Consider the following 17,677-nt stretch of genomic DNA (forward strand, 5'->3'; position numbering starts at 1 on the left):
TGCCTCCTCCCAGGGCTGAAGGACAGGAGGCTAATGAAGGAAATGGAGCTCCTATTTCACAACTTTGACCCTGTTCACCTACCCAAGAGGCCACAATACAAATGGAGAAGGTAGATGCTATTTTCGTGGGGTTCTCAGGAAGCCCAACATCACTGGACAAAAGACACTACAGCTCACATTGTTGGGTCACATTGAGAAGGGTTGCGTTTACTCATCTAATGGGAGTAAGCAGCACACACCTTGAAATGGGAGAATCAGTACCAGCTGCCTCTGTTCCCGCTGCCTAGCCTTACCGACTCAGGGAACAGAGGAGCTTAATTGCCTTGCAAAGCACCCAGCAGGGGTTAGAGAGTTGGCTGCATGGGACTCGACGGTCCTTGCAAAGGATCAGAATTCAGGTTCCCAGCACCCACACTGAAGGGGGCTCACAGCTCCGGGGACCTGACCCTTTTCCTGGCCTTCTTGGGCACTGCACACATGGGCACTGCACCACTCTCCCACTCCCGCCTTCCCCGCATACGAACAATTAGAAATAATTTTTAAAAAAAACAAAAAGGACCAGGAACCTGAGTATTTTGAAGAAGGGTAAGCCTCAGCATGTCTTGCTGTGTGGAGTATAATGTGTGCAGAGCATGCTGGCTGCGTGGATTTAGGCTGACATGTGAACTCTGTCTTAGTAGGGTTTCTCTTGCTGTTTTAAACAAATGTCTAAAAGCAACATAGGGAAAAAAGGGTTTATTTCAGCTTACACCTTATAACCCATCACGGATGGGCATCAAGCTCTATACATGTGAGACGGAACTCAAGGCAGGAACTAGGAGACAGGAGTGGAAGCAAACAGCATGGAGGAACAGTGCTTGGCTTGCTCATCTGCTTCCTTCCTTCCTACCTTTTCCCTTTGGCTTTTGGTTTTTCGACACAGGGTCTCACTGTGTAGCCCTGTCTGTCCTAGAACTCATACTGTAGACCAGGCTGGCCTTGAACTCAGAGATCCACATGTCTCTGCCTCTCAAGTGCTGAGATTAAAGTGTGCACCACCAATGCCCCGCTTGTCATCCTGCTTTCTTATACCACCTGCCTCCAATTGGCTGGGCCCTTCTCCATCAATTAGCAATCAAGAAAATGTCCTACAGATTTGTCTACAGGCAATCTGATGACAGCATTTTTGAGGTTCCTCTTCCCAAGAAGCTCTAGCTTGTGTCAAGTTAACAACAACAACAAAAACCTACCAGGACAGACCACAACACTCACTGGCTGTGTAGCACGAGGCTAGTGACGTCTTCAAGCCTCAGGGTCCTAATGAGACAGGAGTAGCGTGCAGTTATTCACCTCCGTAATCCCAGCATTTATAAACTGAGGCAGAAGGGATCACCAAGAGTTCAAGGCCAACCTGTCTCAAATTTAAAAATTATAAAATAAACTTAAAATAACAAGGGAAGATAATGCCTTCTGTAGAAAGTAATGAGCACCATGTGGTAGGCCGTGTAGATTAAGGACATTGCACAGCACTGTGCAGATGTAGGCTGTGGGGATGGAAGCAATCACAATCATCAAAAAGATGACTGTGTCTGAGTGGAGGGGGATCAGAAGGACCAGATGGGGTCAGTACTCAGGCAGTGGTGGCGGCTTGGAAAGTTGGAGAATGCCACAAGAGTAGAACTGCCGGGGGGGGGGGGGGAAGGTGGAGAGAGTTCTAACTCGGGTAAATACCAGATTTGCTTTATCTTCCTCTGGGAATCTGGTAGGAGTGTCTCTTCACCTGAGTGTATATCAGGCCCCGTGAAGGCAGTGGTGATGCAGGTGTCAGGGAGCTTGGTCTGTGGAGAGGGCGGAGGGAGACAGCTAGCGAGCAGCAATGGGGAACACATGCTGGCTTTGTGAGAAACTGCCACACTACCTTTCAGGTGGCTGTGCTGTTTCCCTCTCCAGCAGTGAGCAGCGGGAGTTGTACCACCTGCTCTCCAGCTGCCCATGTTCCTCACAGTGCTAACGGGTGAGCAGCAGTACCCATCCACTGGGGGCCATTTCCCACCTCACCCCCCACCCCCTGGGAAAATGTGCTTTTATTCCTGGGTTATATTTTCTGTGTTTACTTTGCACAGTTGAACAGGTATGGGAGAAACATGCATGCATATACATGCACACACACACACTTACATAGACCTTATATAACAAGTAGGATATTCTTTTACACTAAGAATAGTATGGCTGGTGAGGTAGATCAGTGGGTTAAACTGCTTGCTCTCATGCCTGAGTTCAAGCTCCAGAACCCACATGGTAGAAGGAAAAATGGAGCTCTGCAAATTGTCCTCTCTCTCACACACACACTAAGTGTAACAATTTCTTAAATTACACTTATTTTAAAGCCCATTTCTGGAAACGTTTATCTGAATATATGTCTTAGTTACTTTCCTGTTGCTGTGAATAGACAGCATGGCCAAGGCAATGCAGAGAGTTTACTGGAGCTTACAGTTTCAGAGGGCAGGTCCATGGCCATCATGATGGGGAGCATGACCGCGGGAGGGACATTGGTGCTATTAGAGGAGAGGAAGAGGGAGAGGGAGAGGGAGAGGGAAAGAGGGAGGGAGGGATGGAGGGAAGGAGGGAGGGGGGAAGAGCGCTAACTGGGATTACTGGGGTCTTTTGAAACCTCAGAGCCCGCCCTCAGTGACATACTTTCTCCAACAAGGCCACACCTCCTAACCTCTCCCAAACTGGGGACCAGCTGCTCAAATATATGGATCTATGGGGGACATTCTCATTCACAGCACAATAGACATTCTCATACATATGATACGTGATAATGTTTATAACATGTAGTCTCATGTGTTCTTTCTCACTTGCTATTGCTCTGCTCATGAGCCTGTACATGCCTAGCTGAGAACGGAACACTGTTATTACAACTTGAAACCTAGGGTAATAGTAAAGGCTGACAGTGGGAGAACTAACAACTCAAGACCCTGTGATCCTGCCCCAGAGCTGAGGTGTGGCAGCTGTTAAGCTACTGCCAGTTCACCTTGTCTCCTTCGGCATGGCTGTTCAGGGTCCCAGCCCCAAAAAACACTTCGTAGTAGGTTCTAGGCTGAAAGATTGACCGTTAGCCCTTGGGATCTGTACAGGCCTTCCTCCCCAGAACCACCTGTGTCTCAGTTCTTTCTGTTTCTGCCTTGCTGGCTCCTCAGCACGTCCTATGGATGGTATCGTTTTGTTCTGCATCTCCACTATCCTCCGTGGAGGCACGTGTCAGCTATCCTCTCCAGAAGTGCAAGTGCCTGCCTCATGTTCACGTTGGTGCTGTCTTCATTGAAAGTGGGGTTTTCGTTTTGTATTACTTTCACGTTTTTCAGACATATCTTTTTGCATATTTTAAATCTCATAGGTGTTTACCAAACTTCTGGGAAACCTAATCCCTCCATGTTGTACATTAACTATGGTTCAAGGCAGACTCTGCCCTTGTGCATTTTATAATTTTGGACCATGATAATCACCTTCAGAAGGACCCCCCCCCCCCCCCCCGTGTACAGTTGAGGACATGACACAAAAGCAATATTGCCTATGCTTTTTTTGGACCATCCTGGGAGACCTCACCCTGAGACCAGTTTGTATATTAATGTGTCCTAAGGTTAAGAAATACACACGAACCCACATGGAATACAAAACTGGGTTCAAGTTCACAAGGGAGACTCCACCCATCCGGAGTCTAGGTAGAGACACATGGCCTTCATCTCTTGGTGCTGGCAAGCACACTGCAATGCGGCTTGTTACTTCCCAAAGGTAGAGTCTCCACTCCAACTCACATTCTACCTGCAAGGCTTTGTTTCCACACAGCCAAGTGTCTAATAAGGCCACCCCTGAGCTGCCCCATTGCTGGACAGCGGAGAGTGGTGGATTCAATTCACACCCTCGTCACTCTGCCTTTCAGATTTTCTTTTCTGCATCCAGAATACCTTTATGTTTTGGAAAGCAAGAGGGTACCTTTAAAACAATGTTCCTGCTATTTTAATGGGTATTTCTAGAGAGAAACAGAATGCTTTCTGGCTGCCTAACTCATCAAATTGCTGGGGAAAAAATGAGTTTTGTTGTGTGTTATTGTGTTACTGTTACATTGCCATGGTTACTGTGATGCTACCAGAAGTGTCTGCATCTCTCTTGTGAACAGATGAACACAACAGCCCTCACCTGAAAGTATTAGACACTGATTGTTATTCTTTTTCCTTGTCTACCCAAGAAATACCCAGGGAACACTGCAGAGGCCCCTCTGCCTGTGTGCACCTCAGATCCCGTGAAGGTGGTGATGGCGCCAGGCATCGGGGAGCATCCTCTGTGGAGAAGAGCGGAGGTGAGACCAATGGCGAGCACCAGTGTGAGGAGGGACCAAGCAGGGCCAGGCAGCCCTTGTCCTTTGGGTCAGCCCAGCCTGCTGAGAAAGGAGAGGACTCCAGCCCTGCGAGTGCATCCCAGCAGGACAGCCCCAGGAAGGCAAGCAGGAGGCAGGACAGGGCACCCAGGCCCAGAGGTGCTTCCCAAAAAAGGCGCACCCACCAGCTCAGAGACAGGTGCTCCCCAGCTGGGTCCAGCCGGCCTGGCAGTGCCAGGAGGGACATTGCCTGTACTGAACAGAGCCCTCTCCATCACCGCACACCAAGAAACAAGGTGACCCCGGACAAGCTTGTAGGAGGGGTCTCCTCAGATCTGCCACTCCATACAGAAGAGTTGAGGTCAGGATGCAAGAAGCTGTGTGAGGATGCCCGGGCATCTCCAGAGAGAGATGTGGTCCATGGCCCCCCTGCTGGACAGAGTGTGAATATCCACCTTCTCCCTGTAGAGCAGCGCCTGCAGATAATCCAGAGGGAGCGGAGTAGGAAAGAGCTATTCCGCAGAAAGAACAAGGCAGCAGCAGTCATCCAGCGAGCCTGGCGAAGGTAAGAGGGCCAGGGACTGCAGTCCGCTGCCAGCCTGCTGTTGTTCCGTCCTGTGCTGTCTTTTTTGTTCTGGTGAGCTGTGTTCAGGATAAAGGCAACTGGATGGAGCCTTCTTCCCATGGATATATACCTCTCCCTCCCAGCACTTCATGTGGGTAAGTAAAATGGAAGACTTTTCTGTACAGGAACATGCTGAGAAAAGGGCAGTACGGAACAAGCCCAGTTTTCCACTGCCGTTCTGACAGCGACCTAACTTTAAGCAAAAATCCCTGGGCCTCCCTTGGCCCTCAGTTTGTAAAGTGGGATTTATCAACTCTGGTACCTGAGACTGCTGCATGCTTTGTAAACTCTGGTGCATCATACATAGGATCTATTTTTATTTATTTAAATTTATTTATTTTTTATTTTATGTGCATGGGTGTTTTGCCTACTTGTATGTCTGTGTGAGGGCCTTGGTTTCCCTGGAACTGGAGTTACAGACAGTTGTGAGATGTCATGTGTGTGCTAGAAATTGAACCCAGGTCCTTTGGAAGAGCAGTCAGTGCTCTTAACCACTAAGCCATCTCTTCAGCCCCAGGATCTTGGTTTTTTTTTAAAGAATATTTTAATATTTACCGTGTGTGTGTGTAGATCAAAAGACAACTTTCAGGAACTGGTTCTCTTATCATGTGGGTCCCAGGAATCAAACACAGGAAGAACACTGGGCTTTTTACCTGTCCTGTCATATCACAAGGTATTTTTTTTAATTTCTAATCCAGGAATTTGTCATACTCCAAATATCTAAACCATGCTTAGTTATACAAGATCATTATGCTGAAATCTATGAACCTATTTCAACTACCTTCACACACAGACTGAGATGGAGACTATCTGGGGTGGAGGCTATGTCATAGGACTGAGATGTGCGGAGCCTGATTACCTCTAGGGTAGGGGCAGGTTTTCCTGTATCAGTCTCCTTCACACTGAGTCTCCACTCTATCCAAGTGAAACCATTCTTGGTGACAACACAGGAGATATGTGGCCTCTAATCCTGGGGAGACTGTAACAAAACAGCAAGTCACTGGGAACTGCATATGTGGTCTATCACAGCCCATCAGAAGAAAAGGGGTCCCAGAAAAAAAAAAAAGTACTAGCAGGGAGCACAGCCACCAACAGAGAGAAAGGCCTCTGGGAACACTCTGCTGAAGACGACACAACGCAGAGCCAGGCCGTCTCATTTGTGCTCGTCCAGGCTTTGAATAGTGAGCCCTTATGTCTGTTCCCATCTGCCCAAGCTCCTGCGGCCCCAGTCACCCCAAAGAGTCCATCCAGACAAGGACACAAACGCTCAGGAAAATGACTTGTGCTATAGTAGCACAGGACTGTGACTCCTACGCCCTTTGTCACTAGTGTGTTTGCTGTGATTGTGATAATGGTGGGAGGCAGAGGTGCCTTGTGCTCGTCTTTGAAGTTAGAGAAGGGGTGGTACTCACACGTCAGGGAACAGTTATGCATCAGTCGCTGCTGTCGCTGCCATTGCCAATAGCAGTCAGCATTTATTGGGCCAAATCCTCAAACCACTGTGAGGTAAGTCTGTCCTCACCTCATCTCACAAATCAGGAAACTGAGGCACAAGGAGATTCATTGGCTTACCAACATTCCAGAGCTAGAAAGCACGGGTACTGACTTTAAGATGGTCACCCACATGCCAAGTCACAGGTGAGAATAGCCACTATTTCTCTACTTGGGAATCATGCCAGCATATGCACTGGCTAGCAGCCAAGGAAACTTTGCTTTAAAGCATCTTTACTGAAAACAGCAAGGCTTACCCTTTCAGGCCACAGCTGTTCCCTAGCTGAAAGGTCTCTCCTCAGACTGTCTGCTTGGGTCCCTTTGAAGAGTCCGAGGTTGACAGATTCTGTCACTAAGTGTCCAGAGTAAATGAGCCCAGTCATTCCCTCAGGAACGGGGACTCACAGCGCACGCCCACCTGGGCAAGTGATTCTGCAGCTTTGCTTGGGCTCCACCATTGTGCCGACCTGAGATGGACATCAGTGCTCGAAGGGCCCGTGGGAAAGCACAGAGTGATTCTGTTTCAGCTGTTCTCCGCTTATCTACAGAAACCCAAAGTACTGCCTATCCTTGGACAGTGTCTGGCACCAAGCCCAAGGAACAATGAAGGGGATAAGGGGACAGGACTTGACACTCTTGTTCATGAAATGCTGGCTGTCTTTGTAGGGAACGTGTCCAGGAAAGAGCTAGAAGACAGGGATGGAGCTAGAAGATGCGACCTTAGTCCCCCAAAATGAGTCTTAAAATTGTAACTTTTACTAACAATTAAGGCTTGACTATGTCTAGGGTGCTTATGTACATGTGGGAAGAGGAAGCCCTTCCTCCGTCATTTCCCACCTTACTCACTGCAGGGTCTAACAACCGGAGCTAGGGAGCTTGCCCTGGAAATGGCCATCTCGCCCCGTGGAGCCAGAGCCGGAGCCGGGGTTAGACCTGCTGGCATTCACATGGTGCTGGGATCCGAACTGCAGTCCTCATGCTTCTGCAGCAAGCGCTTTGCCTGCTGAACCATCTCCCCGCACTCCCTAGCCCACTGACTATTTTAAACATTAAAACTGCACAGTGGGCAAGCTAAGCTGGAAAGCAGCTACATAAAAACACTTGATTTTCAGCAACACAGTGCTAACTCTTGCTCCACGGTCCTGGTGAGCTCTGCCTGCAGAGCAGAGGGTGGGGAAGAAGCCGGCATCTCCACCAGCAGAGACCGCACAGTTGGAGCTGTGGCCCTGCTCTAGTCAAGAGCTGCTGTGGTTTATTACTTGCTGGGAAGAGTGAGGGAGGCTGGCTGAAGTCAGCTTTTGAGGAAGCAGGGACTCCCCCAAGCCCAGTGGGAGGTTTTCAGCAGACTTAGGGAAGTTACCCTCTTTGGTCTATTGTCACACAGGCATGGGGCTGTCTGGTCTTCTGTACGCTCACCAGTCAGTTAATATAGTCCAGATAGTTAACATTAGGAAGGTCTCCTTTAAACGGTTCAAGGCAGTCGTGTTTCTTAAACTTGGGAGTCCACGTGGCTGGAAACCACAAGCACACTAAATGTAAATACTGCCATCGTTCCTGCCACAGGCTTCACTTCCCAGCAGGGTCATCATAGTAAACTTGCCACCCCCTTAAAACCCTCCATGCGTGCGCACTGTGAGTGGGGCAGACGGACCTGTTAGCAGTGCAAGGCCACAAAATTTTGGGTTTGGCGTCACCTCCCTAAGATGCTTAGTCATTACAAATGTCCTAAAATGTGCCTCCCCAAGACTCAAGCCGTAGGATGGTGCCTGGAATATACCATGATCAACACTGTTGGCTCCTTACAGCGAGGCTCAGCCTTAGATCCTTCCCCAAACCAAGCTCATGGTGCTTTGACCACATGTTTTGGGCACAGATGCGCCATTTCTGCTTGTACCAATTCTGCTGTCTAGAGTACCTTTCTCTGCCTAGTAAGCATCCACTCCCCCTTTACACCCAGGGAATCCCAGCAGCCATGGAGAGCCTCCCAAACACCCAGCTCCTGGCTCATGTGCGACACCTCACTCAGTGTGGGTGCTGCTTTCACCTCAGCCCATCTCACCTGCCTGTGTGGTGTGGGGACAGCTCTCCAAGTCTCGCAATATTCTACATGGGTGCTGAAGCCGGGGTGGGAGCTTCGTCCACTGCCACAGCTGTCAGCACTTCAGGGTCTGACAGCCTGTCCTCTGACCCCACCAGCTACCAGCTCAGGAAACACCTGCCCCGTCTTCTGCACGTGAAGCAGCTCAGAGCCGGAGACATGCTCAGATGTACCCGAGTGTGCACAGCCCTGCTCCTTCAGGTCTGGAGGACAGAAGTGGAACACAGGTTCCCAAAGTCCGTCACAGTAAGCAAAACACCCAAAAGTCCACCCAAAGGCATGCCAGCCACAAAGTCTGCAAGGCACTCAGTGCTCAGGCAGATCTACGGTAAGTATTCTGGGTACTCTGCAACAAACACTTGGGATCCCGAGTGTCACACCAGTCTGCAGTAAGACTTAACTGTCAACTCTCCATCCAGAGTTAAAAAAAAAAAAGTCTTATTTTCAATCACCAGGAGAATTTTCACTCGTCAGTTTAATGCCCCACTTCCAGCCAGAGCCCCTCCTCTCAGTTCCCAGACTAAAGGCCTCACCACTCACCTCTCAGCTGTCTGCCTGGGCCCTGCCCTCCCCTCACATTAACCCACCGGCCCTCAGAGCCTGTGTCCCTTTGGCCATGGTAGGCTGAAGTAGCAGTTGCTCAGTCACTGTGGTACTGAGCAGATAAGTGGCTGTAACCTGAAACAGCACCAGCTCTAGAAAAGGCCCCCAGAATAAATCAGTTCAGTTATCCTTGCACTCAATAGAGAAACAGAGCCCAGGCACCTTTAGGAACATCCCTGGCAGTTTAGACAGCATTTCGACTTGTCCGCTCCCAGGCTACAATGTCTGTGATCATTAGGTTTCTGGTTCTGAATAATTTCAGCTTTTGAACCACTGGATTAGGGGTACTCAGCCAGAAAGGTTCATGCAAATAGCCAAACAAACCAACCCCAAAAGTAGTAACAAATCCTCCAAAATCTGAAGCATTTCTAGTGCCAAACTTATACAGGATATTCAACTGTGTTTCCACACATGCCTGTCTGGGCAGGGACCTGCAAGCCCTCCCCTCAGTGAGAACTCAGAACTTGGTAGGTAGGTCACAGAAATCACTAATCACATAGGTGCCTTGCTGGTTGACTGCAGGTTGCTCTCAAGAAGGGAAAGTGCATCATGCCACCAAGCCGTCCAGAGGCCCTGGGCTACATCTCAATCCAGGTAAGGCAGCCACTACACTAGCAGGGCATGTGGGGAGAGAACTGGATGAGTTTCCCCATGACCCTCTGACTTCCCCTTTTTCATGGATTACTGCAATAAGCATCTTTAAGAGGCAAATAATTTTCACAACTAAAAACCAATTAATAGTACCTCCAATAGGAACTATAAACGGTAACTATCTATTATTGGTCTCTTTTATTGCATTCTTCATAGACTTTCTTCAAAGGAGTGTGTTAGAATCCTTGATTTCAGTACCTCCCTCCCCATAGATGGAGGGCCACATGCACCATTAAAGTGCATCCTGTCAGGCTCAATAGCACACTTGCACCCACAGCAGCAGCATAGGGAACGGAACTTCGTTTCCTTCACCAGACCTGGGAGTTTTACTCAGGGCCTCTTCCTTCAGGCCAGCATTAAGAGTGGGTGATAAGTTCAGGGCTGTCAGCAGCTAATGCCAGGTCTGGCCTGTCTTCACAGGTGGCCATGGCAACACGCTCCCAACCCCCTCCCTAATCTACAGGGCCATCCTGCAGGAACAGAGAGTATCTGGAAGGTGAACAATGACTGTCAGCATGAACTTTACCGTTCATTTAGTTTTTGGTGGAGAAAAGCAGAGTAATTACTGCAAAATCTTTAATAAGAGTTGGCTAATTCATGTAACACATGATCAGAGAGTAGCAGGTGGGGTAGCTGGAAACTTTCAAAGGAATCAAGCAAGGGCTACAGTTGTGTGGCATGACTGTCCTCATACTGGACTGGAAATACTTAAAATAAGAACTGTCATATGAAACGAGATATATGGCATTTAGATATAATTAAATACAAAGTAGGCAATCAGATTATTCTCCCTCAAATCCAGATTTACCACTGGCCCTTAAAAATGAAGATGTTTGGCAGCCTAGAGGTACTTAAAGACTGAGTAAATGCAAAGAAATACTTTAGACTTTTTAATAACTTCATGTAACAAGCAATGTTTGTCTTGTAAATTTCTGACTTGTCTAAAATCAAACAAAACAATCTGTTGAGCCCCAAATTTGGGGCAACACAGGCTGTTAGACCCAGGCACACCCACATTAAGCACAAATCACTTAGTAGTAGAGCCGGTCAGATAGGTGCTAAGGTTTAACTGGTCTATTCACGTTTAACAGAAAACATGTCTATCAATCATTTCAGTGAATTGAATTTACAAAGAAGGCCCTAAAACATGGAATCAAGTGGTTGAACCATAAAGAAAAGCATTAACTCTACTGAATTGTTTGCTTTTTGCTTTAAGAATTCAGTGGTGCTAAGGTTTTTCAAATTTTGCTCGGTGGGCTTTTCGATTTCTTTAAAAAAAAATTGCTGTGCAATGTCCATGTTCCAGTTTGGGAAGCACCCTCCTAAGGCTTTACACAGAGAAAGGCAGAGTGATGGAAATCCCAAGATGCAGGCTCCCTTGACTATTGCTGGGCATGCACGAAACCCAAATAAGCAATCTGCTCTCAGCAATCTTCCACACATACACCATCACTCACTGGGTTTCAACCTAGTTCTGTAGGGATGCATAGCTACCTGTGCCCATCTCCTTATCGGGCTCCCACTAGCAAGAGCAATGACCAAGGCTCATGTGGTTATTGGTAATGGACCTCTATTGGAACCCAATATATTCCTCCACCTTTGGAGCGGAATGTAGACAACAACTTATTTCAAGATACCAGTTTCCAGTGCCCATGTTCTAAAAGCAGCAATTTAAACTAGGGGAAATTAACCTGTGTTCCTTCCCTCAAACTGCCCATATTTCATATTTACTTTTATCTTTCGCATGAAGTTATGAGTAAGACACATCTTCAGCAAGGTTTTCCCACCTGCCATTTTTGTGGCTGTCAGTTGTTATGGTAAAACTAACGTTTCTGTTGCAGCCTAATAATGTTATTCCAAGAAACGGATGTTGACAGCCAGGTATAGTACTGTAATTCCAACTATCAGGAGATTGAGGCAGGAGGGTTATGAGTTCAAAGCTAGCCTAGGCCACATACTGAGAGCCTCTAAAGGGGGGGGGGGAGGGAAGAAGCCTGAGATTCCTGCTGTCATCCCTTCAAACAAACCTATTTTTTTCTGTTAGACTTACAAAAGTATGTGGCACAGGAATTCAAAGATATGTATAAATGACGTGTGCCATGTGAATGGCATACAAGATAGGCACACTAGTGTGTCCTGCCCTCTCAAGACCTAGTTTTCACTTACAACCCAGGTCCCTGTTTTGAAGACACACCCACAGTGAGGCATCTAGGCTCACCACCTTCCCTGGGTCCAGGGATAACCCCACTCCAAATTCTTTTGCCTCAGCACAAAGAACTTCTCTCTTCATTAAGATCAATAATATAAATATCCATTTGCTTTTAACAGTCAACAGTTTGCAATCTATACATCTTGACAATGTTGGAAGATCAAAGAAGTTTTCTTATAATCTGCAACCAGCCTGTCAGCCAAAGAACAAGCCAAAGCTTTGACCCTGGGGGAAAAGCAGAACCAGTGTGGAGTTCTGCACTATCAACCGTTGTTACTCATGAGAACACTTGACTGTCCATATCTAGAGCCTTATTATCCGGAATACGAGATAGCAACTCCAAAGACAAATGTTTCCTCCTGGCGTACACAGAAAGACCAGAGCAGACTCTGCTCATATGCAGTGCCTCGCGGTGCGCCTCACCTACAGGTGGCTGGAAAGGAGAACTGATGGCAATCACCAGCGTAACCAACAACACCTGCACTAAGCCGCTGCTGGTTGGGATTTTGGACAGCTAGGCACTGACCTGGTTTTCCCCTCTAGAGAACCTCTCAGATGGGAAACCTGTGCCAAAGCCGGCACGTTAACTCCTTAATTTCCTGGACCACCACATTTTAAATCAAAATCATGGTCTAGTGTTTGTGTTTAGAAACTTCCAGAGGCTGAAAATACACTGCTAATTCCTTACAGCTGTCAGTTTCCAAATTGGCCCTGGAAGGGCACAAGCTGCAGCCATGTGCTCACTCTTTCCCAAATAGTCGATAAATGTTTACATTTAATGGGGAAATGGTGTGGGAGGTCCATCTGTCTATGTGTTGCTTTTATTGGTTAATGAATAAACAACTGTTTTGAGCCTATGGCAGGGAAGACCAGAACTAGGTGGGGAAAGCTAGGCTGTGTGCTGGGAGAAAGAAGGGAGGAGTCAGAGGCAATGGAGCTCCACCAGAGACAGATGCCTGAACATCCCACATGGCGATACACAGATTAATAGAAATGGGTCAAATTCATATGTAAGAATTAGCCAATAAGAAACTAGAGCTAATGGGCCAAGCAGTGATTTAAATAATAGTGTTTCTGTGTGATTATTTTGGGTCTAAGCTAGCCGGGCAGCGGGAACCAACAAGAAGCCTCCTCCAACACTTCACTCCTGAGTAGCACCAATATCACAGTATCAAGAAAGCAGCAGGGCAGGGTTCAAAGCAGAGTAAGCCGAAGTAGGTCTCTAATCTGCTCTGCATCTTCTGACAACTTGCTGAAGTAAGCAGTCTTCCCCAACTAATTTCTTTTAGAAAAGTAACCCACAGTCTAGCTCTCTAAGAATATTTGGCTTAAAGTCTAAGTGATTATAGGCTTTCATAGAGGCGCAAATGACGCCAGGCCACTCCTGTGCTAACACTAAAGAACAGGAAGCGAGGGTTTACCTTGTTTAATGACCTTGACTTTTGGTTTAGTAGATTATATTCAAAATCATGGAAACAGGCTTACCTGGATGGGCTCACAAAGACTCTGCTAATTGCTGCTGAGTGAAGAATGGCGCCCTAGGTCATCATGTCCTGCAAACACGCAGCTTTCAGGAAATGCACACTGTGCCCTCCAGACAGACAACGTGAGCGCACTAACAACTCTTAGGCCTGATTTTCCCACTTTGCTACAAAGGGAGTTCGTGAACAACTTCTTGTAAAGTTTAGCTTTAATGTCAAACATTACATCAGACTTTTCCAAAATAAAATGGATGTGCATGAACAATCTCAAACAGGAGGTACCACGTTGCTTCTTCAATACAATGCATTCAATATACTAGGCCCCTGGGGATGGCCACTGATGTACACGCTGAAGCAGTAATGTAAGTCTGTAAGCCACTGCTCCTGAACAGTACCGCTCTTCATAGTCTGCAAAGAAAACAAAAGGTCATTTAAACTGGTAACTGTACTATCTGAACAAATTTTTCATGGATCCTCCCTGTCTATAAACCAGAGGAAGTTACAAAACAATCAACTATTGGGTGTTACTACAGCTGGTGAAAATTCCTCTTTAGGTTCTATACAGTCTGAAATTATGAAATGGCTCAGGTGTTTGACTAATTGGTCCCCACATAATGTTGCTGTCTTGGAAGTTAAGAACTTGAGTTACTCCGAGCCTACTTCTGGCCTCAGCTCTCTACTTCCTGACCCACTGAGATGTAAATGCCTCCCAGCAAACTCCCATTGCCAGAGACTAACCCCAGCCACAGTGCTTCGTGATAATAGACCATACCCTCTTAAACTGTCAAATAAAGTCTTTTAAATTGGGTCTCTTACATGGTCAGTGTGAAAAGACAAACAGTGTGTGCCCATAAGTGTAATGAGCTCTCTCTCTCTCCTTTTTTTTTTTTTTGGTTTGTTTTTTTCAAGACAAGGTTTCACTGCAACTTTGGAGCCTGTCCTGGAACTAGCTCTTGTAGACCAGGCTGGCCTCGAACTCTCACAAGAGATCCACCTGCCTCTGCCTCCCAGGTGCTGGGATTAAAGGTGTGTGCCACCACTGCCTGACCTAAATATAATGAGTTCTTACTGAATCTTCTCCCTCCTGGACATGTTGGAGACTAATACAAGTTTTTACAGCCAACCAGCTCTACCCTTATCCCTTTCCCCCAGCATTAGATTTCATGATTTTCTCACTGATGTCAACAGATTAATCCTACAGGGCCAACTAAAAATCTTTTTCTTTCTCTTTTATGGAGGTAGGCTGACTCTCTAATCCAAGATACTGACTTTTCTTGCCTTCTACTGTTGTGTCTAAATTATCCCACTGCACATTGTCCACTGCTTCTACGAAGACTTAGAAAAGTCAAAGCACATACCTATTAACATGTTCACGAAAGCTCTATGACACTGAAGTACACTTCAGTGAATAAACTCTAAATCACCTATACACCTAAGCCAAATTCCTAAGGGAGTCCTCTAGCACAAAGCTACCCTGACAGCCAGGTGTAGAGGCTGTGGTAATAAAGCCTTCACTCTCCTTTTCCTTCTATCACTGCCCTTTTCTCTGGTACTGGCCAAAGCCTGGGTGTGCACCCCATGTCACGCTGGGCCTTCTCACTCACTCTCTGATGCTGTATCACAGCTTATTACCCACCTCCACGCCCTTGCAATGTGTGCCTCAAGGCTCAATCTGTTAGCTTTCTCAGACCCTAAACTAAAGGGCAGGACTTTCTTCCCTTCTGTCACAGAGCTGCCAAAATTTACAGCTTATGCCTGCAGATGTTTTCTCAAACTTTTAATGAAATTGTCCCTGAGAGCTTAAAAAACTGGTTGAGTGTGTGGTGGCGCACACTTTTATTCCCAGCACTCAGAGGCAGAGGCAGGCATCTCTGTGAGTTCGAGGCCAGCCTGGTCTACAAAGTGAATTCTAGGACAGCCAGGGCTGTTACAAAAAGGAACCCTGTTTCAAAAAACAAAACACTTATTTCATTAATGATACCAAACATTTGGGTAGCACTTAATAAATGTCAGATACACTAAACAGATTACTTGACTATTCTCATTTAAGTCACCGAAACCTACATCAATTCAACCTTAACAGATAGAGGACTAAGTCTGACTATAGAACATGGGAAGAGCTGCCATCATAGCCACTCAATAGTGTCTTACAATCCCGGTAGCTATGCTTCCAGTGCTAAAAAACCAAATTTCTCACGCTCCCTTCTTCTTGAGTACTTTCAGTCTTTATTTTTCAAAGACTGGTTCAGAATCAGAGACAAGGAGGTAGACAGTCAGCTGGACACAGGAACCTCACTCTCAAGAGCACCCCTTACCCACCACACACAAAGCCTACTCCCCTGCCAAGGACAAGCACTAGGTTCTGTGCTGCCTACCGTGATATTCTTGATGATCTGCTGCACTAGGATGGCATTGGCGAGCATGTGCGTCCTAAGGGGAGCGTGCTGAAGCAGCAGGCGGAGCAGCTGGCCCACAACAGGCAGCTCCTCGGGAGAAGCTCTGTTCACCCGCAGACTCTGCAGCATCAACCTGAGGACTCGAGGCAGGAGAGCCAGGATGGAGACACAAACACCCCACAGCTTGTCCCTATAATAGAAGGAAAAATGAGTCCATGAGCCAATACACAAGAGAAACTGTCCTTTCCACATTACCCCAAAAAAAGGGACTTTCAAGAAAACACAATATTCCCTGTCTCATGTGATAGCTCAGTGCCTATAATTCCAGCTTTTTGGAGCTGAGCAGAAATGCCACTGAGTTTGAGCCCAGCCTAGACTTTATGATGAGTTCAAGGGTAGCCTGAACTACAGAGATCCTATCTCAATAAACAAAACTAACACACAAGCTTCAAATTAAATACCATAAACCATAACTAGTAAGAACTAAGAAAAAGCAACTAAGAGTTGGCTGCTAGAAAGTCTGGCAAACAGTATTTTCCTGGGCTTAACACTGGACATCATGGAAGACACAGTTATTATATATAGCACAGAACTTACCAGAAAACAGAAATATCTCTACCTGCACAAACATCACCTAACAATGGACACCATTCAATCCATATAATCCAGGAGACACCTGAAGACTATTGCAACCAAGGAAGCAAAGAAATACATACATCAAACTTCAAGCCTAAGACTGGCTCTACGGTCTGTCAGTATCACAGAACAAAGGGTTGATTTACAGAGGGAGGAAAAAAATGTTCAGAAAATAAATAATGGGACCATTACTCCAACACTGGGTCACAAAAGGTGAGACATGGTCATGTCTATGTAATTAAACATCATTCTCCAGGTATATTCATACAGCAGGAATGAAGAAAGGTTTAGGATAAATACGATCTATGAGTGTAATTAAATAATGCAATCTTCATCTGGATGGTGAGTTGTGGGCACTTTGGAGACTGAGTGAAGTCCCGAGTGAATGAATGTGTATTGTTTGGAACTACCATATATATCAAGAACCACAATGCCTCTGTTTCATGGGACTACTGCCACAGCTCTCCTTGGGTATAGAGTACAAATACTGACAGTGTGCACAGTGTTGCTCCTCCCGTTCCCTCCTCTCAAAAATGTTCGTGGCCTGAAGACTGCTCCCCTACAATTTTACTAATTGTACTGAGCCCCTCTTTATTCATCTGTGTGCAAACTCCCGCCTACCCTGTTCAACTGTATACAGAAGACATGCCGAGCTTCCAGGGGGTGCATCTTCTCCATCTGAGAATCTGGCCTACCGGATCCCAGCTTCTCTACATGTGCCCATTATCCTTCAGTCCCTCACTGCCCTGGAGCTGTGCAGCAGGAGCTGCTAAAGGCTCCAGTCTTCTTAGCTCTTTGACCATGATCTACGCCATGGACTTTACCTAAAGGACATGCATGTGAAATACACAAGGAATCCATGTTAAACCAACAGGGTCAAGGTCTTTAACTAGCCCAAGTACTTACACAAAAACATTCTTAGGCAGCCATGTACAAGGAGAAAAGTAGTCTTTAGGCAAAGGCATAAAGACTATAAAAATTCAGATGAAAAAGAGGAAGCTGCTTTGGTTCTTGACAGACTTTTAATACCTAGCCCTTGGGTCATTTGACAGTGTGGCTGCATTCTGGAAAAGGTATTGTTGGATGATTTCATCATGTGAACTCCATAGTACACATCAATAGATGCAGTA

The 17,677-nt window shown here is 46.6% G+C and overlaps 2 protein-coding genes across 6 annotated transcripts in view; one reads left to right on the forward strand and one right to left on the reverse strand.

Annotated features, from left to right (window-relative positions):
• Positions 1-12,909, forward strand: part of Invs (inversin) — a 130,886-nt gene extending 117,977 nt beyond the window's left edge. For 3 of the 4 annotated variants that reach the window (XM_038348415.2, XM_038348414.2, XM_038348416.1), the window contains 4 exons: positions 4,229-4,922; positions 8,670-8,899; positions 9,697-9,768; positions 12,154-12,909. In XM_038348415.2, coding sequence (XP_038204343.1) covers positions 4,229-4,922; positions 8,670-8,899; positions 9,697-9,768; positions 12,154-12,257 — 1,100 coding nt within the window. In that variant the 3' untranslated portion in view covers positions 12,258-12,909. Of the gene's footprint in view, positions 1-4,228; positions 4,923-8,669; positions 9,020-9,696; positions 9,769-12,153 lie in introns of those variants that run through there. The other variant, XM_038348417.2, reaches the window with a different exon arrangement.
• A 797-nt stretch (positions 12,910-13,706) lies between these two features.
• The window catches only part of Tex10 (testis expressed 10), a 38,197-nt gene continuing 34,226 nt past the window's right edge, over positions 13,707-17,677 (reverse strand). For both annotated transcript variants that reach the window (XM_038347862.1, XM_038347864.1), the window contains 2 exons: positions 15,891-16,101; positions 13,707-13,923 (listed from right to left, as the gene is read on the reverse strand). In XM_038347862.1, the coding sequence (XP_038203790.1) occupies positions 13,810-13,923; positions 15,891-16,101 (325 nt within the window). In that variant the 3' untranslated portion in view covers positions 13,707-13,809. The remainder of the gene's footprint in view (positions 13,924-15,890; positions 16,102-17,677) is intronic.

Source organism: Arvicola amphibius, chromosome 11 (genome assembly GCF_903992535.2).
Source record: "Arvicola amphibius chromosome 11, mArvAmp1.2, whole genome shotgun sequence".
Lineage (NCBI taxonomy): Eukaryota > Metazoa > Chordata > Mammalia > Rodentia > Cricetidae > Arvicola > Arvicola amphibius.